This window comes from Schistocerca serialis, chromosome 8 (genome assembly GCF_023864345.2).
Source record: "Schistocerca serialis cubense isolate TAMUIC-IGC-003099 chromosome 8, iqSchSeri2.2, whole genome shotgun sequence".
Classification (NCBI taxonomy): Eukaryota; Metazoa; Arthropoda; class Insecta; order Orthoptera; family Acrididae; genus Schistocerca; species Schistocerca serialis.
In genome coordinates this window covers 249,646,841-249,674,640 of record NC_064645.1, presented here as the reverse complement: position 1 = coordinate 249,674,640, position 27,800 = coordinate 249,646,841, and the positions used below count along the sequence as shown (strand labels likewise).

Here is a 27,800-nt window from a genome sequence, read left to right as displayed (position 1 = left end):
CATGCCGGCAGGAGTGGCCGAGCGGTTCTAGGCGCTTCAGTCTGGAACCGCGCGACCGCCACGGTCGCAGGTTCGAATCCTGCTTCGGCATGGATGTGTGTGATATCCTTAGGTTAGTTAGGTTTAAGTAGTTCTAGGTTCTAGATGACTGATGACCTCAGCTGTTAAGTTCCATAGTGCTCAGAGCCATTTGAACCATTTTTTATCATATCATCTTCAGAACACATAGTGGAATGGTGTTCCAAACACTTGTGTTACTCACACAGAGCAATCAGTAAAAGTCTGACAGGAAAAATATTTTCTAATAGCAAACAGCACTCGCTTGGTTAACAGTAATCAGACAATCAGTGAGAGCTGTGCAGTCAACATTGTGGGTGACACGGTCCGTTTGTGAATGACAGTTATCCATGACACGCTCCAGTTGTCAATCCACGCGTTTACGCTGCGCCAATAAATAAAACTAGACAGCATTAACATTGGGAAGTATAGCGTTAACTGTTTCGCTCAAAATAAACTGCTACTGTCGAAAAGTCAACGAAGTTTTACATTTTCCCTCAACTCGCGCTGGTACTTGAACAAATACGCAATACACAGCTGAATGCACCGCTAACATTTTATTTCTCTGATGTCTGTAAAGTGAAGTATTTGTAGAGCCATGATTCTCTCAATGCAGTAAGCTGTTAAGTTCCTCTTCTATGTCTGATTTCAACGAACTGCCTTACGATTCAACATTCGAATTACTATGTCTACCTTCTAATGGCATATAATTAAAACCAATAAATCAGCCCCCACTAATATATCAGCTTTTGGTTCTTTAAAAGACGGAAAATACGGACTCCAAAAAGTATTTTTTGAACAGATAGTTTGTTTCCACTAGTTATAGATGATTTCATGTATTGTTCATATCGTAGTCACAAATGTAATAAACTGTTAAGATTTGGTTTGTTTGTGTGTGTGTGTGTGTATGTGTGTGTGTGTGTGTGTTCGCACTGTTGTTAACTTAAGGGGCGGATGTATTTATTTCAATATTATTCTAAGACGTTGTATTTTTAGTTCTTTGGGCTATTTTAACTGCACCCGCGATCTAGGCGTAAAAAATGAAATAAAAAATGGTAGGGAAGTAGAGCCTTTGATTAGTAATAAAAACTTTCTTGGTCCTGGCTTCGAACCCTGCCAAACCTGCCGTCGCTCATATTTTGAATCAGCATTGGCGGCCAAGAACTTCCAGCATGAGAAGTCACCCTCATTCTGCCAACGGCCTTCTCCAACAGAGTGGAGGAGCGGACAGAGGCTCAGGGCACTCTCTTGATTTCGGGGTGGGAAATTGCTCCTAAGGAAATAAGGATGAGCAATGATCAACTGCATGGGGATGCGGAAGTCAATGGAAGGCACTGCTTTAAAGACACGCAATGTGAATCAACAGGACATGTGGCCTGTAATTGAAAAAGTGTCATGATGATCTCTCCACTAGCAAAAGATTTGCAGAATAGTCCTCCATTCGGATCTCAGGGAGAGGACTCCCAAGGGGATGTGACCACGAGAAAAAGATTTAATAACCAACGAAAGACTAATCTTCTACGAGTCGAGGCACGTTATGTTAGAAGTTTGAGTGTGGTAGAGAAGCTAGAAAAATCTGAAAAGGGAAATGCAAATGCTAAATCTAGATATATTGTGGCCCAGTGAAGAGAAATTGATAGCAGACAAGGATTTATGGCCAGTTGAGTATAGGATAATATCAACAGCAGCAGAAAATGGTATAACGGGAGTAGGATTCCTTATGAATATTAAGATAGCGCAGAGACTGTGTTTTTGCGAAGAGTTCAGTGATAGAGTTGCTCAACACCTACAACAATAAGTCAGGTACACATGCCGACATCTCAAGTTGAAGATGAATAGAAAATACTGTTTATGACGATACTGAATGGGTAGTTCAGTACGTAAACGGAAATGAAAATCTAATAGTCATGGGGACTGGAATACAGTTCAAGGGGAAGGAGCAGAAGCAAGGTTTATGCGACAACTTGAGCCTGGTACTAGGAATGAGAGAGAAGAAAGACTGAGTTCTGCAATAACTTTCAGATAGTGATATCGAATAATCCGTTAGAGAATCACAAGAGGCGGAGGTATATGTGGAAAAGGACGGATGATACAGGAAGGCTTAAGTTACAGTACATCATGGTCAACAGAGATTCTGGAACCATATACTTTATTGTAAGGCATATCCAGGAGATACATAGGCTCTGATTACAATTTAGCGGTGGTGAACAGTAGGCTGAAGCTTAAGAGACTAGTCAGCAAGAATCAGTGAGCAAAGAAGTGGGATAGGAGAACACTAAGGAATGAAGAGGTACGCTTGAAGTTCTCCATGAATATCAAAATAAGCAGTTCAATTGGAGAGGAATACTCACCTCTAAAAAGCGCAATCACAGAAGGTGGAATGACAAAGGTACAAAGAAGGTAACTGCGAAGAAATGACTGGTAATGGAATGAAAGGAGAAAGGACGAAAATGTTCAGCCATACAGACCAGCAAATGGGTCCAACTGCACATTGGAATCCACCGGTATTTCAGAGGCTTACTTACCCAACTGTCGTGTGAATTGTCAAATCCTAATGATTTGACATATATTATATTTCTTTACTTTCTTAGCAAGATGTTTTGTCTTCTGTAGTTGTTGCCCATAAACATTTCCTTGGATACCTTTTAATTTATATATGATTGGATTAGAACGAATATCTTCAACTTCGAAAATTTCTGTTGACTAATTAGCTGTGCATCTTTTTGAAAAATTCATTTCTATTTTATATTTCTAACTTTAACTCCTGTTTTATATTTTGGTTTATCATTAGATGCAGCAGAAGTCAACTCATAATTTTTTTCATTAGCTTCTGCTGGCTTCATTTTTGTGTTATTTTATTCATCGGGAAGGTTTTTAACTAAATCAACCCACTTGTAATTTCCTTGAAGACTAAATCTCTCCCCCATCTTTTCTTTAAGAATTTTATTAAATGTTTTGACAACAGATACTTTTAATTCAGTAAAAGTTGAATAATGATAATACTTTATTTTTCATCAGTTCTTGATACTCGTTATTTTGAATTTTTTACAATTGCCTGTTTGCAAATTTCTTGCACATCTTTGCCTTATAATTTTTTTCAAAATAACAACTACATTTTTATCCGTTTTATCTTCAACTGATGTACCCGAGGCAAATTTTGAAAGTAAAACCATCAATAACATTTAATAAACATTTATCTTTTACTTATTTATGACATTGCTTTCAATCATCTATACCAAAAGAAATGACACATGTTCTTTTAAAACATTTCCTCATTGGTTTATGTAACTTATTAATAATTTCTTCACAAATATTGGAAAAGGTAGCAATTAGTTCCCCCTTCACCTACATAAATTTTTAATGAATTCACTCTTTTTAGCTTTACAAATCGTACAACGACCTTAAATCCTCTGTCTTCCATTTTCATTTGTTTCTGTGTGAGGCTTATATGTGTTAGTAACTTTTTAAAATTCAAACAGTATATATATATATATATATATATATATATATATATATATACACTCCTGGAAATTGAAATAAGAACACCGTGAATTCATTGTCCCAGGAAGGGGAAACTTTATTGACACATTCCTGGGGTCAGATACATCACATGATCACACTGACAGAACCACAGGCACATAGACACAGGCAACAGAGCATGCGCAATGTCGGCACTAGTACAGTGTATATCCACCTTTCGCAGCAATGCAGGCTGCTATTCTCCCATGGAGACGATCGTAGAGATGCTGGATGTAGTCCTGTGGAACGGCTTGCCATGCCATTTCCACCTGGCGCCTCAGTTGGACCAGCGTTCGTGCTGGACGTGCAGACCGCGTGAGACGACGCTTCATCCAGTCCCAAACATGCTCAATGGGGGACAGATCCGGAGATCTTGCTGGCCAGGGTAGTTGACTTACACCTTCTAGAGCACGTTCGGTGGCACGGGATACATGCGGACGTGCACTGTCCTGTTGGAACAGAAAGTTCCCTTGCCGGTCTAGGAATGGTAGAACGATGGGTTCGATGACGGTTTGGATGTACCGTGCACTATTCAGTGTCCCCTCGACGATCACCAGTGGTGTACGGCTAGTGTAGGAGATCGCTCCCCACACCATGATGCCGGGTGTTGGCCCAGTGTGCCTCGGTCGTATGCAGTCCTGATTGTGGCGCTCACCTGCACGGCGCCAAACACGCATACGACAATCATTGGCACCAAGGCAGAAGCGACTCTCATCGCTGAAGACGACACGTCTCCATTCGTCCCTCCATTCACGCCTGTCGCGACACCACTGGAGGCGGGCTGCACGATGTTGGGGCGTGAGCGGAAGAGGGCCTAACGGTGTGCGGGACCGTAGCCCAGCTTCATGGAGACAGTTGCGAATGGTCCTCGCCGATACCCCAGGAGCAACAGTGTCCCTAATTTGCTGGGAAGTGGCAGTGCGGTCCCCTACGGCACTGCGTAGGATCCTACGGTCTTGGCGTGCATCCGTGCGTCGCTGCGGTCCGGTCCCAGGTCGACGGGCACGTACACCTTCCGCCGACCACTGGCGACAACATCGATGTACTGTGAAGACCTCACGCCCCACGTGTTGAGCAATTCGGCGGTACGTCCACCCGGCCTCCCGCATGCCCACTATACGCCCTTGCTCAAAGTCCGTCAACTGCACATACGGTTCACGTCCACGCTGTCGCGGCATGCTACCAGTCTTAAAGACTGCGATGGAGCTCCGTATGCCACGGCAAACTGGCTGACACTGACGGCGGCGGTGCACAAATGCTGCGCAGCTAGCGCCATTCGACGGCCAACACCGCGGTTCCTGGTGTGTCCGCTGTGAGGTGCGTGTGATCATTGCTTGTACAGCCCTCTCGCAGTGTCCGGAGCAAGTATGGTGGGTCTGACACACCGGTGTCAATGTGTTCTTTTTTCCATTTCCAGGAGTGTATATATATAACCATCGTTTGGATCTAAAATCAGTTCTCCAAACATGTCTAATTCACTTGAAACAGGTACCGTTTTTAGAGACTGATTAACGGATATAAATACTTTATCTTTCATTTCCATTTCAAATGATGGATTACTAAATTGACTTGGACATAAATTTTCCAATTCATCAACATTGTATCCTTTTAGCCCTATTTTAAAATCAACAGGTAACAGGTCGCCATTCATATTTTGTCCAAATAAAATAATTCTTCTGATTTTTACATCATACTCAATTATGTATCTTAATATTTCAATGACAGTAAAAAAGAAATTTAATTTCATGTTTGTCATACATTCTCTTTTGAAGGTCATGTAATTCATTTAGGTATGATATTGAACTGTCTTTGGGAAATAATCTGTAAATGCTTTTTCAGCATCTCTTTTTGTAAAGTAATTTGTAAAAGTAATATAGTTATCACTATCAAGTTCATTAAACTTTCCATTAAGGTGTGTTTTTGCAACATAATTATTGAATTGTGTTGGAAAATATGTGCATACTCAGGTTTTGCAACAAGATTAACTCCTTATTTTCTAAGTATTGTTTGGTAACTGCATCATAACCATTTACAACATCTTTTATTTCTACCAGTGTTCTAACTTTAAAAACAATACAGCCTTTATATGCTTTAAAATGTCTCATTTTTTTATGAAACTGTCTGATTGAATGTTCTATTTTGATCTGTTTTACTTCTAATTCATTTAAATTGATTTTTGGTTCATTAATAATTTCAAACTGCATCTGCAGCTTACTTCCAAAAATTTTCATTTATTAAATTTAAAATATCATTAATCTTGCAATTAGCAATTGCAGCCCTAAGCCTGGCTTCAGTTCTATGCCTTCTTCAACTGGCGCTGCATCAGTTGGCATTGACAATAGCTTTAAAACAAATGTACACTAATGGCCACGAAATTACTTTTGTATTCATTGTTGAATACAGTACAGCTCATTTGAGCCAAAATATTTAGCCACTTCTTTAGGAATATTTCCTCCAATTGAATCAACCAAATTGCTTATCTTTATTCTGATAATAGCAGATCCAATGTGAGCCAGCATGATCAGATGTATGAAAACGTACTATTGCAGACTAATATTCTCTTAGATAATAAGATAATTCACCAATCGTCAAAACACTCCAAAAGTGTTTAATTTTTAATTGCTTATCCAGCTTTCCCATAGTAAAATTATTTAATGCATTAGGATAATATGGATAGGTTTTGGAAATTTCTAATACTCCTGCGCCTGCTGTCTTCTCCAATTCTTTATAGCTTTTCTCTTGTTTATTACTGTATTTGAAATAGCTACAGATCCACATGCCAGTGAATCAATAGTTGCTAAATATGCTAATGCAGCCAATAGTATTGGCAAAAATCCACCTATATGTTTTTTTAATACAGAACCTAATTTATTTTTTCTTAAACTTTCAGTTTTTCGCAGCAGTACTGACTAGTGCTATAAGCAATTTTCCACCTGTCTTCCTATCACAATGATGGGCTCTTGAAACTTCATTTCTGTCTCTCTCCCTTTTTGTGCATCAGTTAAAAAGTTATCAGTACTATGTAGTTACTCATTATTTATTTTATTTGTAATTGCTTTTGGTCTAGACTTTCCACTAGCTACCAAAGTATAATTTGTGTTGAAGTTATTTGTTTACATAAATAAACATTTTCATGAGAATGAATATTTCATAACCTCCAACTATTGTCATCAACATGTAAACCCTAACTGATTTCCTGTTTCCGTACATTATTGCTCTTATTGTACTTCCCGCTAACTTTTCTCCTAATGAAGTGTTGGAAGCATGCATTCTTCCTTTCTCAAATAACTGAAGTTCTTTATTGGCTTCATGTCTTGTTTTTTCTAAATCTTTATTACCTCTATAGGCAAAATCATGTTTTTTTTTACAATCTTCATCTAATTATTTTCTTGATGGCCTCTAGCTTACCTTTCACTTAGTTTAGTAAAAGGTCCACAGAACACATAGTCTGGTAGATGTATCTCTGGCATTGGTAAATTATTTAAAGCCCAGTTTACTAATCCTTTTCAATTTTCGAAAATGTATGAGGAAAATTATTCAAAAATCTGATCATTCTTGCTGTTGATGATGATATAACTAAATTTATTTGTTAACATTTGTATTACTTCTAACTTTTCATTTCCATCTAATCCCTCTCTATGAATTACTATTAATCTACCGATTATATCTGTAACATCATTCATGCAAATCTATTCAGCTGGTTTTTCTGTGTATTTTTTATTAAGTTTTCACCTAGTTTCACATTAGAAGAATCTCAAGAATCATATAGTAATTGATATAATTTTGGTAAATAGACCTTAACAGTTGCGATTATCCACTGATTGTATTTTTTACAACTATGTGATTTTATTTTAGTTGCATTAAAATCAGAATATAATGCTTCTGAACAGTACAATACTTCTGCATTATTTGACAAATCAACAGACTCAGATTCATCTCTTGTGCCATCAATAGGAATCCGCTTGTTGGTTAACAGATTCATTAGTCAATCTGTGCCTTCGTGTTCTTTTCCACAAATTTTTAATATATCTCCATTGAATTCAACTTTTAAATGACCAAGTTTGCATGTATCAACAGGTTTTAATCCAAAAACTCGATCTTCCCTGTGGTTAACACACTTCATCATTCTTTCAATGACATCACTCTGAGCTTCAGCTTTTAGCTTTTTACTTCATTTAGTCTCTTCTTCATATTTGTTCAATACATTTAGTATATCTGATTCACTTAAGGTATAGTCACTCTCTCAGCATTTGCAAGGATGAAATGGAAATTCTTCATATTGATATGGAACCATCTGTTTTTCATCCCCTCTATTTTCTTCAATAGTTTTTGGTACATTGGCACTGAAATCTTTGATTCCTTGTTTTACTCATTCGATAGTGTTAATAAAAGGTTGATTTTTTTAAAGTTCTGATCTTGATTGTTTCCCCTAAGACTTGAATTGCTCTTTCATTTCTTCAATTTTTTTCTATTTCGTTTAGCTTTTTTCATTCTGATTCATATTTTGAAAGCATTTATTAAAGCTGAAGAAACTTTAACTAAAATTATTTGTAATGTTTAACATTTTATGTTTATATTATTGAAGTCAAGAGGGTCGATCCTCCTCCTTATGTAGTTAATTTTTTTTATTTTATCTCTGAACATACCTTCATCCGGTTTTCTAGTGATATCTGTTGCAAAAAGTCCAAACTGATCATTTCAACATTTACTACACATTTCTTTAACATTACCAAATTTTAAATCACCACCAAGAAACTCATGGTAAATATGCTTCAAATTTGTGTCATCTTGTCTGGAAATATTTTAAAAATTGGTATTATCTCTGTGTAATTGTTTTGGTATTTGTGAGTAAGTTTGAGCAAAATAAAAAAAATCTATTCCTTTATGTCTTCCTCTAGTAAAATATTCTCTACCTATATCTTGATTTTCAAGAATGAAACCATCAAATACCATACATGAATAATCTCAGTATTGATCTAACAGTTGCTAGTGATGTTCCTAAAATTATTCCATTCAAATTAATTAACATAAATTTTAATTTAGCTATGGGAATATTTGTAAACCATACTGATAATTTTCATTGAGAAACTAATATTATTGTTTCATTCAAACCAAATAAAGAATCTGGTGGTCTCATAATTCATGAATCAAATGATCCTGTATAGATTCAAATTTTTGAACCTATTCCAAATTTATAAATAGCTATATGAGATGAAAATAATAATTGGATTGATCTCAGTGGTGCTTTCGAATGGTTGTTTTAGAAATAGCTTAATACAAGCTATTCTTTAATAAATACTGAATAAAATGAAAGTTATAAATTCCACTCATTCCTTGTGAATGAGAAATCTAAAAATAATTTGAATGTGCCTAGCAAAGTGAGAGAAATTAATACAAATATTAGTGATGGATGGGTACATCCTAACCACACTCAGTTGGCTATGTGTTTCAGTATTATTGGAGCTGTTAGTACAGATTACCCAACTTTTGATTGAAAATCCAAATTGAAAATTAATTGATAATTATGTAAGTTATTTGATTTTGTAATCATAAAGAAAGGAAATTATATTTCATCTTAAATCGAAGATCCTTTTATTACTTTGTCAGTTTTACTTCATTTGATTTCCTCACTTGCTGAAAATTAATTAAAAAATTCATCAAAGAAAGCTCATTCACGAAAGACCCCTATTGCACTCAGTGTACCCACTTACTACTGCTTTGTATCTTATCTATTTCCTCTGGAGCAAAAAGCAGAGCCATTTGACATGGATGACTGGAAGCGAGAGATTTGGGGTGATGAATCTCTCTCTACCATATGACAATCAGATGAAGCTTTGTACTTTTCGAAAGCCTGGTAACAGTATCTCCCATCGTGTATAGTGCCAACAGTACTCTTTTATTTACTCTCAATCCATATTCTGCTCTCGTCAGAACATTCAATTTAACACACGCTATAATTCTCCTTCACTTTCGCCGAGGATAGGAATGTCATCAGCTAATCTTATCTAGGTACAGTTCGTGAGGTGCAGTTCGTGGCCTAGCCGTTTTAGTGTAAATTATAATATATATAGTTTTCTAAGAGAACCTCAATCATGTGTTACAGCTGGGACGTGAATATCCTTATAAAAACCAACCTCATCCTTTGTTTGTTTAGGGCTAGAACCCCAGTGGGCGAACTTGGCATTACTTTTAATTCCTTCTGATTATGTTACATACGCTGTATGCAGAGCGTTGGAGCGTCGGGAATATCCATTGTGGGATAAGGCACAGAGGTGAAGGAATGTACAGGACGTCAAATATCTTTGAACATTACAAAGTGAATATCGATCCGCTGGATTCCATAGGTTACTAAATCCACACGTACTACCACAATACAGCAATAGCATATCAAATCCCTAATGCCACGGGCAAGTCATACTTCTGCAGTGTGTCTCATTCAAGGGAACTTATATATCAATTATTGGATCTTGTAGAATTTTGAAATTGAGGGCATACCGACTGTTATATTTAACCCACTGCTCCAAAAATCCCAGACTTTTTTATGATATTTGATAACTTATTGTAAACGCAGTGATCTGTATGAAATTTAAATTAAGTATTTAGTATTGTACACAAATACTTTTTAAATATTTTATTTAAATGGTGACCTGCATCAATCTTTAAGATCATCATAGGACCATTACATGCCTCCTCAGGTGGTATGCAGAGACACCGATCGGAGCATGAACACATTTCAAAAGACACATTCGCTGAACACTCCACAAAGCATGTGTATCGTGGCACATGTTCATGCTCTACAAAGCGTCTCTGCACACGAACTAAACCGAGCATTCGACTCCTGACATATGCTCAGCTCCATCCAGTCTCTGTGCACATCACCTATGGAGAAATGTAATGTCCGATGGCGATCTTTAAGAATGAAACAGGTTACTATTAAAATAAAATATTTAGAATATTTTTGCGTTCACAGCCAATTCTTTTAAATTTTCTATATGTGTAAGATCGATTGATTGAATGGGCCTCTAGTGGTGTGACAGGATGACTGAGTGTTCGTCATACCAGCTATATGCGTGCAGAATGTAGACCACGACTGGACTTAAAATCTCGGCTTACTACTCGCGAAAAATTCATATAAAATCTGATGCTTTCGATAACTGCCTCCATCATTGTCATTGCTAAGTCTGTCATGAATGGTGACGCAGCCAATTTTATGCCGAGATTATATCTGATTGATTAGACACCATATAGAGAGAAATGTTGTGACCAGTTAAATGTAACCTCTATCTGAGAGTACGAAGGATTTATAAAGTTTCTTTTATGTTTGTTTGTGTGTGTGTGTGTGTGTGTGTGTGTGTGTGTGTGTGTGTGTGTGTGTGTGTGGTTTCATGGGAGAGTCAACATACTGTTGCAGAGCGATGTACTGAGCGTCAACATTAACTTAAAGAGATGAATTCTGAAAAATCAGTGGTGGCCATGCACAATCTGATAATGAAATACAATATAAATGTTAAAAGAGAAGAGAGGTCTGGCTCATGTTTGCAAAAACTTCAACAGACACAACGAATATGCGCTTATTAATGCCTAAACGCAGGCACTTGATAAAGAAAGAGAAAAGAGCATGAATGCTCATTCTCTAGTTCAGGCCGGCCGGAGTGGCCGAGCGGTTAAAGTCTGGAACCGCACGACCGCTACGGTCGCAGGTTCGAATCCTGCCTCGGGCATGGACGTGTGTGATGTCCTTAGGTTAGTTAGGTTTAAGTAGTTCTAAGTTCTAGGTGACTTATGACCACAGCAGTTGAGTCCCATAGTGCTCAGAGCCATTTGAACCATCTCTAGTTCAGTGTGTGATATGACTCCCTGAGCTAAAAGTGATGTTGGTCAGCTAGCGCAAATGTAAATGCGCTATCTCCATGATTTCATCATGATATCACCTTGTTAACCCGATGCTGTCCCATGGGTATGAAAATGGGAGCTTTGCCATTTTCTTTAAAGTCAAGCAGTAATCGAAAGCACGGAATTTTATCCGAATCTGATGTACATAGAGATATGCGCTGTGACTGTTCATTTGCGCTTCATAATACGTACATACTTTTGACCATTTTTTTTTTTTGGAAATATAAGTTTGACTATCTGGATGATCTGAAAATGGGTTCTGGCCATAACTAGTGATCAAGTAAACAAAAATGTGAAATTTGTAGGTTTGGTTGGTTTTCCATTGCACTGTTAAAATGTGTTTACTTTCACACTTAGAATTTTCTTAAACGCATTAATGGAGCCACACTCTAACGATGAAAAACATCCCCATGACTTAAGACCACTATTTTCATCAAAGATATTTGACGTCCTGTACATTCCTTCACCTCTTTGCCTTATCCCACAATGGATATTCCCGACGCTCCAACGCTCTGCATACAGCGTATGTAACATAATCAGAAGGAATTAAAAGTAATGCCAAGTTCGCCCACTGGGGTTCTAGCCCTAAACAAACAAAGGATGAGGTTGGTTTTTATAAGGATATTCACGTCCCAGCTGTAACACATTATTGAGGTTCTCTTATATATATATATATATATATATATATATATATATATATATATAATTTACACTAAAACGACTAGGCCACGAACTGTACCTCACGAACTGTAGCTAGATAAGATTAGCTGATGACATTCCTATCCTCGGCGAAAGTGAAGGAGAATTATAGCGTGTGTTAAATTGAATGTTCTGACGAGAACATAATATGCATTGAGAGTAAATAAAAGAGTACGAAAGTAATGAGTTGTAGTAGAAATGCGAACAGTGAGAAACTTAATATCAGAATTTGAGATCACGAAGTTAAGGAACTCTGCTAAATAGGCAGCAAAATAACCCTTGCGGTCTAGCACTGCCAAAAAGGTCATTCATTGCCGAGAGAAGACTACTAATATTGATCATAGGACTTAATTTGAGGAAGAAATTTTCTTGTACGACGAACCTGGGTGCACGAATGGCAAAACGTCATTTTTTCGGATGAATCCAGGTTCTGTTTACAGCATTTTTGTATGGCGACATCGCGGTGAATGCACATTGGAAGCGTGTATTCGTCAACGCCATACTGGCGTATCACCCGGCTTGATGGTATGGGGTGCCACTGGTTACACGTCTCGGTCACCTCTTGTTCGCATTGACGGCACTTTGAACAGTGGACGTTACATTTCACATATCTTACGACCCGTGGCTCTACCCTTCATTCGATCCCTGCGAAACCCTACATTTCAGCAGGATAATGCACGACCGAATGTTGCAGGTCCTGTACGGGCCTTTCTGGATACAGAAAATGTCCGACTGCTGCCCTGGCCAACACATTCTCCAGATCTCTCACCAATTTAAAACGTCTGGTCAATGGTGGCCGAGCAACTGGCTCGTCACAATACGCCAGTCAGTACTCTTGATGAACTGTGGTATCGTGTTGAAGCTGCATGGGTAGCAGTACCATCCAAGCTCTGTTTGACTCAATGGCCAGGCGTATCAAGGCCGTTATTACGGCCAGAGGTGGTTGTTCTGGGTACTGATTTCTCAGGTTCTATGCACCCAAATAGCGTGCAAATGTAATCACATATCAGTTCTAGTATAATATATTTGTCCAATGAATACCCGTTTATCATCTGCATTTCTTCTTGGTGTAGCAATTTTAACGGCCAGTAGTGTAGCTTTTGTCTAGATTACTGTTTTCAGTGCAGTTAGTCGAGAGGTGTTGGGGAGGTGGCGTGATGGTGGCATGGTGTCCGCAGATGGAGAGCTCCAACGCCAGCCAGGTGGTGTACAAGACGGTGGGACTGGGCAGCTCCGGCCGCTACCGCTGCGAGGTGTCCGGGGAGGCGCCCTCCTTCCAGACCGTCACGGACCACGGGGACATGGTCGTCGTCGGTGAGTAGCAGCACCGCTCGCAACCGTACATAGATAGACAAAAGTATGGAAACCCGTGAGAAATTCAAGCTTGAACATATGTCCACATACTAGTAAAAAAAATGGTTCAAATGGCTCTGAGCACTATGGGACTCAACATCTTAGGTCATAAGTCCCCTAGAACTTAGAACTACTTAAACCTAACCAACCTAAGGACATCACACACACCCATGCCCGAGGCAGGATTCGAACCTGCGACCGTAGCAGTCCCGCGGTTCCGGACTGCCGCGCCAGAACCGCACGGCCACCGCGGCCGGCTACTAGTCACGTGTGCATTTTTCGCTGTTGTATTCGACCACCGAGCGGCACCTGTCCAATGTCCTTAGTACCTTACAAGCGTCAGTCTTGGAGACACTGTTTTCTGTCGGTGTGAGTCCACTATGCAGGAGCTAAGTGGATTGGAAAGTAGGCAAATTGTTGGTGGTAGTATGAACGGTGCTTCTTAACCAAGGGAGATGAAATGTTTGATGTCTCAAGATGCACCGTATGCAAGATTTACACCGCATACAGGAGAAAGTGGAAAAACAATATCCGGTAAGTTACAAAGCGGAGGAAAATGTTTATTGAAAGATCGTCAGACGGTCGTTGCGGTGGATTGTGTCGAATAACGAGACGACGACAACTGCAAAAATTACTGCAGAAAAAAAATGTTCAAATGTGTGTGGAATCTTATGGGACTTAACTGCTAAGGTCATCAGTCCCTAAGCTTACACGCTACTGAACCTAAATTATCCTGAGGACAAACACACACACCCATACCCGAGCGAGGACTCGAACCTCCCCGGGACCAGCCGCACAGTCCATGACTGCAGTGCCCTAGACCGCTCGGCTAATCCAGCGCAATCAGTGCAGAATTCAATGTCGCAATCACGAACATTGTCAGTACGAAAGCAACACGAAGGAAATTCCATAAGCAAGTAATTGCAGGGTGAGCCGGAATTAAAAACCGCTCATCGTTATAGCACATGCCCGTACTGGAGTGCCAAAGACGTAAAAGCTGGACTATGGAGGAATGGAAGAACATTATGTGGTCGGATGAGACCTATTTCACACTGTCCCAACTTCTGGCTGAGTTCACATCCTATGAGTGAATCATGACAGATGCTCACTGATGATTCGGGTAACCACATCGCGATATTTCAAGGACCCCAAGGATACTCGGTAAGGACGTTATCGCTGTCGAGAATTATGTGAACATTTTAGCTCATCAGGTCCATCCCATGGTACGATGTGTCTTCCCCAACGGTGATGCTGTGTTCATTGACATCAGGGTCCATGTTCACACAGCGCATATCGTGAGGACTGGGTTTTGTGTAATCAATGATGAATGGTCGCATGGTCGCATCTCTTATGGCCACCACAGTCATCATATCACAATATTACTGACCCTTAATGCTCTGCTTTAGAGGGAAGTGTCCGTCATCGTTTCCCACTTCCATTATTGTTACCTGAATTTGGAGCTATTTTGCAGGAAGTATGGTATATGATTCCCTTGGAAACCTTACAGGACGAGCATTTATCCTGCAAATGGAATGTGCTTTGAATGCCAACCTGTTCCTGACGTTGTGATAGGCTGGGTAATGTGTTTTTGGTGGTGTTTTGCATATTTCTGTCCACCTCCTCTACATCCGCTGCGGTTACTGGCGGCCCACACCGTGCAAGCGATGTCGTGCTGTCTGTCTGCTATCACAAAATTCCGCAAACTGTTTAAACTTAACATCTGCCAGCCACTCCCATTTGCTTTTTACATTCCTCGTGGAATCCAGGCAGGTCAGCGTGGTGTATCACAATTAGTAGCGGAAACTAGCGGGTGAGATTAAGCCATAGCAGAAACAATATCGTCCATAATGTGAGTATGCAAACCAGTTGTTTGAGATAATTGCGAATGTGTGGTTATGAGATTCCTCTGATTTCAGAATGAAATATTGCCCTAGTGACTGTAAATGTACCATCTCTGTAGTCATGGTCGCTAATATACCATTGTGCTATGTTGCTCGACTCAGAAGTTAGCAGGTTCGAATCCTAGTGGTGGTAGGCTCGTCCAATCCAAATAATAAGTGCTTCTCCGATATGAAGTGGTTGGAGACGGATCGATATTTACTGTTTTCATTCCCTTGGCTTCAACTAACATCATCAGTTGTGCATTCGTTGTCGATCAGCACTGCCGGATACGACCACCCTTATAAGTATCGACGTGGGAGGGAAGTAAAAGGCAAATGTGATGTACTTTAATTGCATTCTCGCTGTTGGTGTACTCCTTTAAGTACGCTGATTTAAAATGACACACTCAGTTGAGAACTCGCCTTATCTTCCTAAGTTGGCTGACATAAGAAATCCGTCACCTCGTAAAATAGTTCTTTACATACATAGCAGAAGTATAACTACTCATATATGGCATGCAGTATATCTTGTATCACATACACTACGCAGGCTTACGAAGTAAAATTTCAAGGAAATTCATTTTTCTGTACCTAGCCAATTTCGTGTTGTACCTTATATTCTGTATATTTGTCACGAAAATTGAGGCGATTATTTCTTCTTTTTAACAGCTGACTAGCAAACTATAAAGAAGTGCCACTAGTGTAGTTTTGTTGCGATACAGTGATGAAATCCCTCAGCAGTGTTATAAAACAAATAGATATTGAGACACCTCTGCGGCAGAAATTCGGAGTATAGTTATCAAACTTCCTTGACCGATGCTAGACTCGTTTGTCAAGTTACTTGCAGGATTGAAGTAGAGTAAGCGAGAATGCAGCCGTATATGAACTTCTCGGAATATTACCTCTGTATATTGCAACGCGTATTTCACAGGAATCCTCCCAGTCTCTTGTTGACAACTTTACTCAGGTATAATAGGAACGTTCTCCGTATTAAGCTGTCATGCTCTCATGGGTATGTTTACTTGCTCATTTCTACTGAATTACTAGATTTGTTCGTGAAATGTACTCTCTGTTAAATAAGAAAAACCTTTTTCTTTGACTTTCTAATATTCCAAGAAGATAGTTGCCATTTCTAGCTTAATAATGCAGCATTTGTTCTTTTAACATTTTCTCCGAGAAGCAATGGCTATAGATGTTAGTTATGAGCGGCGTTTCTCCGATGGGCTTTTAGAAACCTACTGAATTGGTTGACTGATTCATTTCATGAAATAGAAACCACCGTTTCTTTTCAACTAACCACCGTTTCAGCCATTTAGAAAGTTGCTTGATATAGTAACTGAAGCAAGCAAACTTAACCTTTTGAACATTGCAGCCCTCACCTTAAGTTTGCTAGATTGACAGCACACGCGAGATGCTGTTCGGAAGTTTTCACATCGGTCACACTTCGCATATCGTGTCTCTGTGTAAGTTCATACCTGAAATCACTGCAGACAGCGCAGGTCACTGGCTCATGACGCTGACACTGCTGCAAGGTGTAAAAAGTAGTACCATGGAGAATCTGGAAAGGCTCTAAATATTCCGTGTTGAATAACGTCACCAAATAACTATTGGGATGCCACACGTTCACGGCTATGTACAACTCTAGATGTACGCTACACTTCACTCTACACATGTGTTGCACAATACACAGTAATCCAACACTTCGGTTGAATAGTAAATTACAGCCCGACCGGTTCTCCCGATAGTATCGTGATTGAATCGTGTTTAACTTGGTATATTTTAAAATTTCACAGTAGTTTAGTAAATTTTATAACATTTCTGACGACCGTGTTCTACACATGTTCATTCGAGTCGGACGCCCCCACTTGAGTGCCGCCACAGTGCAACTGAGCTCTTAGAGCTTCCCAACGCCAAAACTACTCTCAGCAAATCGGGTGCCGGTATTCGTTTCGTTTCCTTATATGACACGACTCTTCTCAGCTAATGAGAAACTGACACACAGTTCCACGACACAAAGCTGCTATGTGGCCAGAGCCATGTCACTAAAATTACAGCCAGCCGCTGTGACCGAGCAGTTTTAGGCGCTTCAGTCCGGAACCGCGCTGCTGCTACTGTCGCAGGTTCGAATCCTGCCTCGGGTATGAATGTGTGTGATGTCCTTAGATTAGTTACATTTAAGTAGTTCTAAGTCTAGGAGACTGATGCCCTCAGATGTTAAGTCCCATAGTGCGTAGAATCATTTAAACCATTTGAACTAAAATTACATCAGCCGCTCCTGCTCTGCCCATAGTTGGGTACTGTTGCACAGTCTCAAGAAATATAATGAATTAAACATGAAATACTGAACATGGAATCTAGTATATACGTATTACAGCCCGCAGTTTTTCACATATATTGATTACTCGAACCGTCAACCACACAAATAAATGGATCGTTATTACTGACGGATTAAAAGTACCGCACACCATGAGCGAACTCTGGGTGGTATGACTGTTCTCTGGTTGTTGTTCTCCAACAAGTTTCCATCCGTATAAAACGTTTTAATGTACATACCAAGATGAACCAAAACGTTATGATCACTTTTGCCACGCCATCAGCAGCGATTATGAGTGGAATGGATTCGAAAAGTCCCTGTATGTTTCCGAACATATGTGGAACCAGCCGTCTACGCACAGGTCACTCAATTTCCATAAATTACAGTTCGGTGGTTTGTGGGCGCAGAGCTGGCACACGGAAGCGTCTCAGACGTGATCCAAATCTGGTGACCAAGATATCGACAAGAGTACACTTCATGCCCCGCAAACTACTGTAGTACGATTCTGACCTTGTGACACAGACAGTTATCCTGCTGGGAGATGCCATCGCTATCCTGTGAAATACTGTATTTTGCAGTGCAGCGAACAATGCTACGAACGATGCGTGACATCATAGTACGTATCTCTCAGTTAGAGCACACAAAAGTAACGAAGAGTAAAAATTCTGAATAAAGCTTCAAACTGAACTTTGAAAGAACAAATGCTCAAAATGCGTGAGTTGAAACAGCCTGGAAATTTACGTATCAGAACTGACCAAATGAGATTCCGACGTTTAAATGACACACAGGCTAACGTGAAACACTACACTGTTATGAGCAAGCATGACAGAGAAAATTCGATCTGAACAAAACTTTAACTGAACTGGCCCTGATGATAGTTTCGAAATGCAATACGTCAGTGTAAATAACCTTACTATGCCCTAACAGCCATGTTAAACTACTGAATGTTAAAATGGAACGCAGCAGCAAAAAAGATAAAGAAAACATTGCCCAAGTGGGGTGCAAGGAAAAACAAGTATTCGAAGCACATCACTTTAAGCTTTGAGCAAATGTGTTAATTGTGTTCCGCTAAAGGCAATGCGGTAACACACGATTGCAACACAAAAGTCTAGTAAGGGAATGACGGGATAAAGTGAAATTAATGTTTGGTGTAGAAGAAACTATCATTTGAAAATTTAATGACGAAACCGACTTTTATCTATTACAATTTTGTATAATCTCGTTTCGGTAGTTGACCTAGCCGACCCGAAACAGTGAATAAAGAAAATGACATCGAAAATTTATCTTTCTCAAACTCATCACAAATTACGCAAGAGTAAGAAATGCAGCGACAACATTATCTGACTTTCTTCACACTTCAAACTCCATCTTTACAAAACCATATTTACAAAAATCAACATCCTCTGTGCTTGCGTCCCCGTGTCCTGCTGGTCATTTCCAGACCGCTCAGCACCGTGACTAACAGCAGATTCTCTCACTTAAAACTCTTGAGTGCTACACAAGCAACGATAAAGATCACATTGGTTAAGCTCATAATCTCTGTGGCGTAACATGTCGAGTGACCTCCCCAATGCCAACCTGTATGGTTTTCGAAAACATTGATCATGTGAAACCCAACTCACACTTTTTTCATATGACATACTGAAAACTTTCGATCAAGGAAATCAGGTAGATGCAGTGTTCCTTGATTTCCGAAAAGCATTGACTCAGTACCCCATCTACATTTATTGTCAAAAGTACGACCACATGGGGCATCAAGTGAAATCTGTGATTGGATTGAGGACGTTTTGGTAGAAGGAGAACACAGCATGTTATCTTGAATGGAGAGTCATCGTTAGTTGTAGAAGTAACTTCGGGTCTGCCCCATGGAAATCTGTTGGAATCATTGCTGTTCATGTTATATATTAATGACCTTACAGACCATATTAATAGTAAAATCAGGCTTTTTGCAGATGATGAAGTTGTTTATAATGGAGTACTATCTGAGAGAAGCTGCACAAATATTCAGTCAGGTCTTGATCAGATGTCAACATGGTGCAGAGACTGGCAACGTGCTCTAAAAGTTTAGAAATGTATAGTTTTCCCCTTCACAAAACGAAAAAATGTAGCATCTTATGACTATAATATCAGTGAGTCACTGTTGGAATCGGCCAAATCATACAAATACCTGAGTGTAACACTTTGTAGGGATATGCAATGGAATAATCACATAGGCTCAGTCGCAGGTAAAGCAGGTGGTAGATTTCGGATCATTGGTAGAATACTGGGGAACTGCAATCAGTCTACAAAAGAGAGTGCTTAAAAATCAGTTGTGCGACCCATCCTAGATTATTGCCCAAGTGTGCCTGAACTGTACCAGATAGGACTAACAGGGGTACTGAATATATACAGAGAAAGGCAGCACGAATGATTACATGTTTCTTTAATACATGGGAGAGTGTCACAGAGATACTGAAGGAACTGAAATGGCAGACTCCTGAAGACAGACCTAAACTATCCCGGGAAAATCTGTTAACAAAGTTTCACGAACCGGCTTTAAATGATTACTCTAGGTACATATTACAACCCTGTACGTATTGCTCACGCTGGAATCGTGAGGATAGGATTACAATAATTACTGCACACACAGAGACATTCAAACAATCATTCTTCCCACGCTCCATACACGAAGGGAGCAGGAAGAAACCACAATAACTGATACAATGGGATGTACCCTCTGCCGTGCACCTCACAGTGGTTTGCAGAGTATAGATGTAGATGTAGATCGACCGAAAAAGTATCCAGTGTACAAGTATGACGAATTACTCATCGAATGAAAAGAGAATTCATGTCATTCTCATCGAATACCAAAAGTAAGCTAGAAAGCTTACAAAGTCATACACTTACAAAGTCATACAACAAAAGACTTTACTGTTAGTAATATAAAAATTTTCCTGAAAATGCTGACGTCGTGCTACGTAAATTTTTATATGCTTTTTGGTCTAGCGTAATCTTTGATAACCTACCTTCAGCACTTTTTTACAAACTCTGTTATAATAGATGAACCTGAAATCCAACGACAAAATTTCGGAGGTGTTTTGGTGATATTCTGTGAGTATTGCGGTAAGTGGGACCTGTGGCCTCCGGTGGCTCGTTGTGGAGTTATTTCATATACTTTGATTTCTTACTCCCATTTATCTTTGCAGATCTGTATCTGCATTACACTGAAAACATATGCACAATACTGTAAATGTAATCGGTATGAACTGTTTGTCTTGTCCGGAAAGAAACTTTGTCCATTCATTGACGATGCCTGCTGTACACAGCAGTAACACGCATTTTACTCTTCGCCCTGAAGCCTACACTCAATACTGTTTGGTTCTTTATCGGATTATTTTTCCCGCAGTCTTAGTTTTGTGTTAACAGTGAGACCCGGCAATATTGGAAGATTTATTATTCAAGAGTCCGGCGAAATGCAGCTCGCGTACGCGTTCACTAAAAAAAGAAAGAGAATAGTTGAATATACTGGAAGAACGGCACAATGATGTGATGCTGAGCGGTTCCTGCTGCGAAAGAAGACATATCACTGTAATTTTGTACTTCGATGTCATGAAGAAAGCAATACTAACACGTGTGGCTATTAATTTACTCATATCTGCGTGCAATTAACCTCTATCTCCATGGCAACTGAATTATTCGGTTCACTGTTAATTTGTGGTTCGCCAGAAACAAGGGGAGTTTGAATATCGTAGAGTTTTATTCCAATTAATCAAGCCATCACAGTTGAATAAAGCAAATGAGGACCATTTATACAAAATTAGCTTTCTATATTGCATTTTATTCATCCGCATAGATCACGCGTTTCGGCACACTGCCAACGTCGGATCAAAACACAAGAGAAAAATCAGTACAGTGTATCACATCAAATAGTACTTAAACGTACCATGAATATGCTCTTATAGCGGTATATTTCAATATTATCTCATGTCAAACATTCTATCGATTTTCCATTGTGTTTTGTGTGTTTTTATCCGATGATAGCAGTGTGCCGAAACGCGTAATTTACGTGGATAAATTAAGCGCGATCCAGAGAGTTAATTCTGTATACGTACTTGAAAATGGTCGCTGACCTCTATAATAAGTTCCCGTCTTCCATTAAGTAAGGATCACTACGGAAGACAACACCGAGCGAGGAGGCGCGGTGGTCAGTTCCCTGGACTAATATCCGAGAGGATGACGGTGCAAATCCGCATCTGTCCATCCTAATTTAGCTTCTCTGTGATCTCTCTAAATTGGTCCAGGCAAATGCTCGGATGGTTTCTTTGAAACGGCACGAGTGATTTCTTTCATCATACCCGAAACAATTAGAGCCAATCCTTCGTCTCCAAAGACTTTGATGTCCGCGGGACATTAAGCCCTAATCTTCTTTCTGTGATACATAAGATCGTTCGGTTTTTATTTACGCCGAAAATAGTTTTAGTTACTCATGTTAGATCTCATTTTATTTTATGATTCAAAAACGACTCTAAGCATTATGGGACTCAACATCTGAGGTCATCAGTCCCCTAGAACTTAAAACTACTTAAACCTAACTAACTTAAGGACATCGCACACATACATGCCCGAGGCAGGATCCGAACCTGCGACCGTAGCAGCAGCGCGGTTCCAGACTGAAGCGCCTAGAACCACTCGGCCACGGCGGCCGGCTTATTTTATGAGAACTGGATCTTATTGGCGATTTGTGACAGAATGCAGAAACCCATTCTGAGACCGTATAATTAATCTCACACTCACCATAATCTTGGGTGAGAATTCAGTATCTCAATAACTTTTCTTCAGATATTATTAAAAGTCATCTTGACTGGTATATTACATAACCAATGTAATTTCGGAACTCCTGCACAACATGCATAACAATTTTACTCCCCGGTTTCGTAATAAAGTAGAGGAAACAGGGTCAGTTTCACAGTGTTGACCATTTCAATTTATTTCTTTTTCGGGGGTAGCTGTATTTGCTTTGCGCGTATTTACAGAATTATCTTCCATTCTGTTTACCTACTTTTATAATTTTTACTTCATTACGAGTCAAGTCACATTAATGGGACCACCTGACCAAAGCCATAATAACCCCATCTGCAGTACGGATTGATACGAGACAACGAGAAGAGAGCCAAAGAGGTTCTCGAACATACCGACAGGAATGTAATGCCATGCCGTGGCTAGCTGTGCTAGGTTTCTCAGCTAAGGATCCAAGGGGTGAACAATCCGATAGAGGTATTCCCACAGACTCTCGATTGGGTTTAAATCCCGGAAGTTTGATGCCCATAGAAGTACGACAAACTCAACCTAGCGCTCTTCGAACCACACTCGTACACTGGGAGCTGTGTGACACGTTGCACTGTCCTGCTGGTAGATAGGATCGCGCCGAGGAGAAACAAACTGCATATAGGGGTGAACTTGGTCCCGAAAGGTAGACGCTTACTTGCGTTGATCCATTGTGCCTTTCAGAATGACGAGATACCCAGGGAAAGCCATTCGGCCTGGATCCTTCTAACGATGGCAGGGTGTTTGCATTCAGACGTTTTATGTCGTAGACGCCAAAGGCCACCTGTCCGATGGAGCATCATGATCCATCTGAAAAGGCCACCTCTCGTCACTCAGTGGACGTGCAGTTACGATACTGACGTCCGATTTCCAGCCTTTATCGCCGATCAACAACTGTCAGCATGGGTGCATGAACACGGCGCCTGCTGTGGAGACCCAAACGCAGAAACACTCGCTGAACGCTCCTTGAGGAAACACTGTTGGTAGTCCCGAACAGCTACAACTCCATACGGCCTTACACAGCTCTGCAGCCGTCGTCCATCCCTGTCACATACGACCCGTTTTGCACAACAGTTGCCTCGACAACGATTTTGGATAGTACCATTTGGCCACACACGCTATACTTTAATTACAATGACACATGAGAAGTGTACATACTCAGCCATTTCGGAAATGCTTCTGCCCTTGGCCTGAAATTCAATTATCATGCCCTTTCGGATGTCAGATAAATCTCTCCGTGTCTGCATTACCACAACGACTGCTTTGTTTTCCACGACTCCCCGACGCTTTTTCTGCTGTAACACCCCCCCCCCCCCCCCCCTATTACTGCTGCCAGCTGTCGTCTGTGAGTGGTTATTGCACGTTGACGTGAACATAGGCTGTAGTACGAGGTGCATTCAAGTTCTAAGGTCTCCGATTTTTTTTCCGGACTGGAAAGAGATAGAAACATGCGCATTGTTTTAAAATGAGGCCGTCTTCATTGTCAATACGTCCCAGAGATGGCAGAACCATACGGCAGATTGAATTTTACCGCCAGCGGCGAGAATGAGAACTGTTTTAAATACTTAAAAGGGCGATGTTTTCCTTACTTGAATAGCGTGCAATCATTCGTCTTCTGAATTTGCGTGGTGTGAAACCAATTGAAATTCATCGACAGTTGAAGGAGACATGTGGTGATGGAGTTATGGATGTGTCGAAAGTGCGTTCGTGGGTGCGACAGTTTAATGAAGGCAGAACATCGTGTGACCTCAAACCGAAACAACCTCGGGCTCGCACAAGCCGGTCTGATGACATGATCGAGAAAGTGGAGGGAATTGTTTTGGGGGATCACCGAATGACTGTTGAACAGATCGCCTCCAGAGTTGGCATTTCTGTGGGTTGTGTGCACACAATCCTGCATGACGACCTGAAAATGCGAAAAGTGTCATCCAGGTGGGTGCCACGAATGCTGACAGACGACCACATGGGTGCCCATGTGGCATGTTGCCAAGCAATGTTGACGCGCAGTGACAGCACGAATGGGACTTTCTTTTCGTTGGTTGTGACAATGGATGAGACGTGGATGCCATTTTTCAATCCAGAAACAAAGCGCCAGTCAGCTCAATGGAAGCAGACCGATTCACCGCCACCAAAAAAATTTCCTGCACTGCAACAAAAACGTCCGGGAAGGGCTGCGCATGTGCTGTTTCACCAAGACAACGCACCCGCACATCGAGCTAACGTTACGCAACAGTTTCTTCGTGATAACAACTTTGAAGCGATTCCTCATGCTCCCTACTCACCTGACCTGGCTCCTAGTGACTTTTGGCTTTTTCCAACAATGAAAGACACTCTCCGTGGCCGCACATTCACCAGCCGTGCTGCTATTGCCTCAGCGATTTTCCAGTGGTCAAAACAGACGCCTAAAGAAGCCTTCGCCGCTGCCATGGAATGATGGCGTCAGCGTTGTGAAAAATGTGTACGTCTGCAGGGCGATTACGTCGAGAAGTAACGCCAGTTTCATCGATTTCGGGTGAGTAGTTAATTAGAAAAAAATCGGAGGCCTTAGAACTTGAATGCACCTCGTAACATTGATATGACTGGAGCGTGTAGAACCACGACTTAACTAACACAAAAGCGTCATACTGCTGCATTACTTCTTCTTAGTAACGTTATTCCCTTCTAGTACGGGGGCCACTATACTCAAGATTTGGCAAATTTGTTTTATTTAACTTTCCGGCCCTATGCCCCTCCTGTCTTCCACCGTAAGGTGGCTTGCGGGGTATGGATGTAGATCGAGGCGAGAGATTGGGGGGGGGGGGGGGGGAGGGGTTGTTTGGGGGAACAGACCAAACAGCCCGGCATTTGCCTGGAGCGATTTAGGGAAATCACGGAAAACCTAAATCAGGATGGCCGGACGTGAGATTGAACCGAACTGAAGACTTCCGCTGTACAAAAAAATAAAGGTGGGAAACAGTTAATGAGGAAATGACTCTTTCCATGTCAAACGTGGTATGTGCTCTATTCATAGTAACTGATAGTTCCCTGACCAACCGAAAAATGGTAGCCCTGTCTCTAGTCTCAGTTTTTCACTAACGGCAACATCGTCAGTGAGCGTGAGCAGGTAAACGAAGTGCCAAAAATTGCGGCTATTAATAGTAGTAGCGTGTGCGGCGTTTATGAGAGGAAAATGCTTTTCAGGGACGATTTGTTTGAGTGCGATAATGATGTGAACAAATACGATTGCCGTGCGGGATTAGCCGAGCTGAAGCGCTGCAGCCAGGGACTGTGCCACTGATCCCGGAGGAGGTTCGAGTCCTCCCTCGGGCATGGGTGTGTGTGTTTGTCCTTAGGATAATTTAGGTTAAGTAGTGTGTAAGCTTAAGGACTGATGACCTTAGCAGTTAAGTCCCATAAGATTTCACACACATTTGAAGAAATACGATTTAGCTAAAGATCTAGAATGTGTACCTGAAATGTTTACGTACTGTAGTAAAGCGGTAAAAAGTATGGTGCTCTGCTCCACGCTTCCAGCTTCGCCCCCCCCCCCACCTACCCACCTCCACCCCAGCCAGCTGGTCTCCTGCTCCAAGTTGACAGTAATGTCCTTCTTCACCGTCCGCTTCAGCACGGCTGCCACTCCATAGCAGATGACAATAGCCCCATACTCCAACTACATGGAGCAACGCAGTCAGCTGCAACTCCATGGATCAGCCACACCGATAATACATAATACACTAAATGTTTTCGCAGTTGCGAATATGGACAACCATCTGCTGTAGAACGGATTGATGGCAACGAAAATTTGTACCGGATTGGGACTCGAAACCGGATTTGCCGCTTATCGCAAGCGGTCGCCTGTGCACCACTCACGGCCACACCCCAAACTTTCATATGTGTCAACCATGAATGTACAACTGTACTCGCATATCCATTATGTATATTCCTGTACACGTGAGACATTTGTACATGCATGTCCAAAGGAATTTTGCGTCGTAATTCAGAATAACACGTGCATTGCGATGTCGCATTTCTCCGCCGCCATCAAGCAGGCGACTTTGACATATACTGCAATATCAAAAGTAAACATGGTCGGCGAGGTTCGTCACGTGAGGCCGCGCGCCGAACTCGAAGCCTTGTCCAGCGATACCCATTGCAGCAGCAGCGCTGTGTCCTAGTTTGATGTTGCCGATATAGTTCTAGTAACCAGACGACCACTCACATGAAAGTACGTCACATCGGCATGATGATGCGCCTGCAAGAGCACAAGAGTCGCGCCAGTGCCGCAACGACTCAGCAGGTGGCTTGGGAGGGGGGGGGGGGGGGGGGGAGGTACAGGCAGAACTGGGGATCGCAAACTCATGGCGCATTACTTACAATTATATGCGCTAGGTACATTTAATTTTGGCACATAAAGCCCCATTTTTGGACTCCATATTCGAAAAGCTAAAATGGAATGATCATATAAAGTTGATCGTCGGTAAAGCAGATGCCAGACTGACATTCATTGGAAGAATCCTAAGGAAATGCAATACGAAAACAAAGGAAGTAGGTTACAGTACGCTTGTTCGCCCACTGCTTGAATACTGCTCAGCAGTGTGGGATCCGTACCAGATAGGGTTGATAAAAGAGATAGAGAAGATCCAACGGAGAGCAGCGCGCTTCGTTAGAGGATCGTTTAGTAATCGCGAAATCGCTACGGAGATGATAGATAAACTCCAGTGGAAGACTGTGCAAGACAGACGCTCAGTAGCTCGGTACGGGCTTTTGTTAAAGTTTCGAGAACATACCTTCACCGAAGAGTCAAGCAGTATATTGCTCCCTCCTACGTATATCTCGCGAAGAGACCATGAGGATAAAATCAGAGAGATTAGAGCCCACACAGAAGCATACCGACAATCCTTCTTTCCACGAGCAATACGAGACTGGAATAGAAGGGAGAACCGATAGAGGTATTCAAGGTACCCTCCGCCACACACCGTCAGGTGGCTTGCGGAGTATGGATGTAGATGTAGATGTAGAAAAGCTAGGCAAATAGAGTAGTATTACCCCTGCTGTGTACAGTGCCAAGTCAGCCGGGCGTAAATTTTAGACACCGATAGACTCGTGGCACGCATTCAGGTGTTTTCGAAATCAAATGTGACGATTGTGGTTGTCAGTGTGTCAGCCAAACTGGACGTGCGTTTTCCACTAGATTTAATGAGCATCAGGATGTAGGTAATTCTAAATTTCCCCTAACCAATCATTGTAAAACCTTCAACCATTTGATCCCTAACAACAGCAAAAATATCGATATTCTCCTC

General features: G+C 41.1%; 1 protein-coding gene across 1 annotated transcript in view; it reads left to right on the top strand.

Annotated features, from left to right (window-relative positions):
- Positions 1–27,800, top strand: part of LOC126416955 (uncharacterized) — a 180,946-nt gene that overhangs the window by 84,180 nt on the left and 68,966 nt on the right. Inside the window, exon 3 of the mRNA XM_050084836.1 lies at positions 13,347–13,482. Coding sequence (XP_049940793.1) covers positions 13,347–13,482 — 136 coding nt within the window. The remainder of the gene's footprint in view (positions 1–13,346; positions 13,483–27,800) is intronic.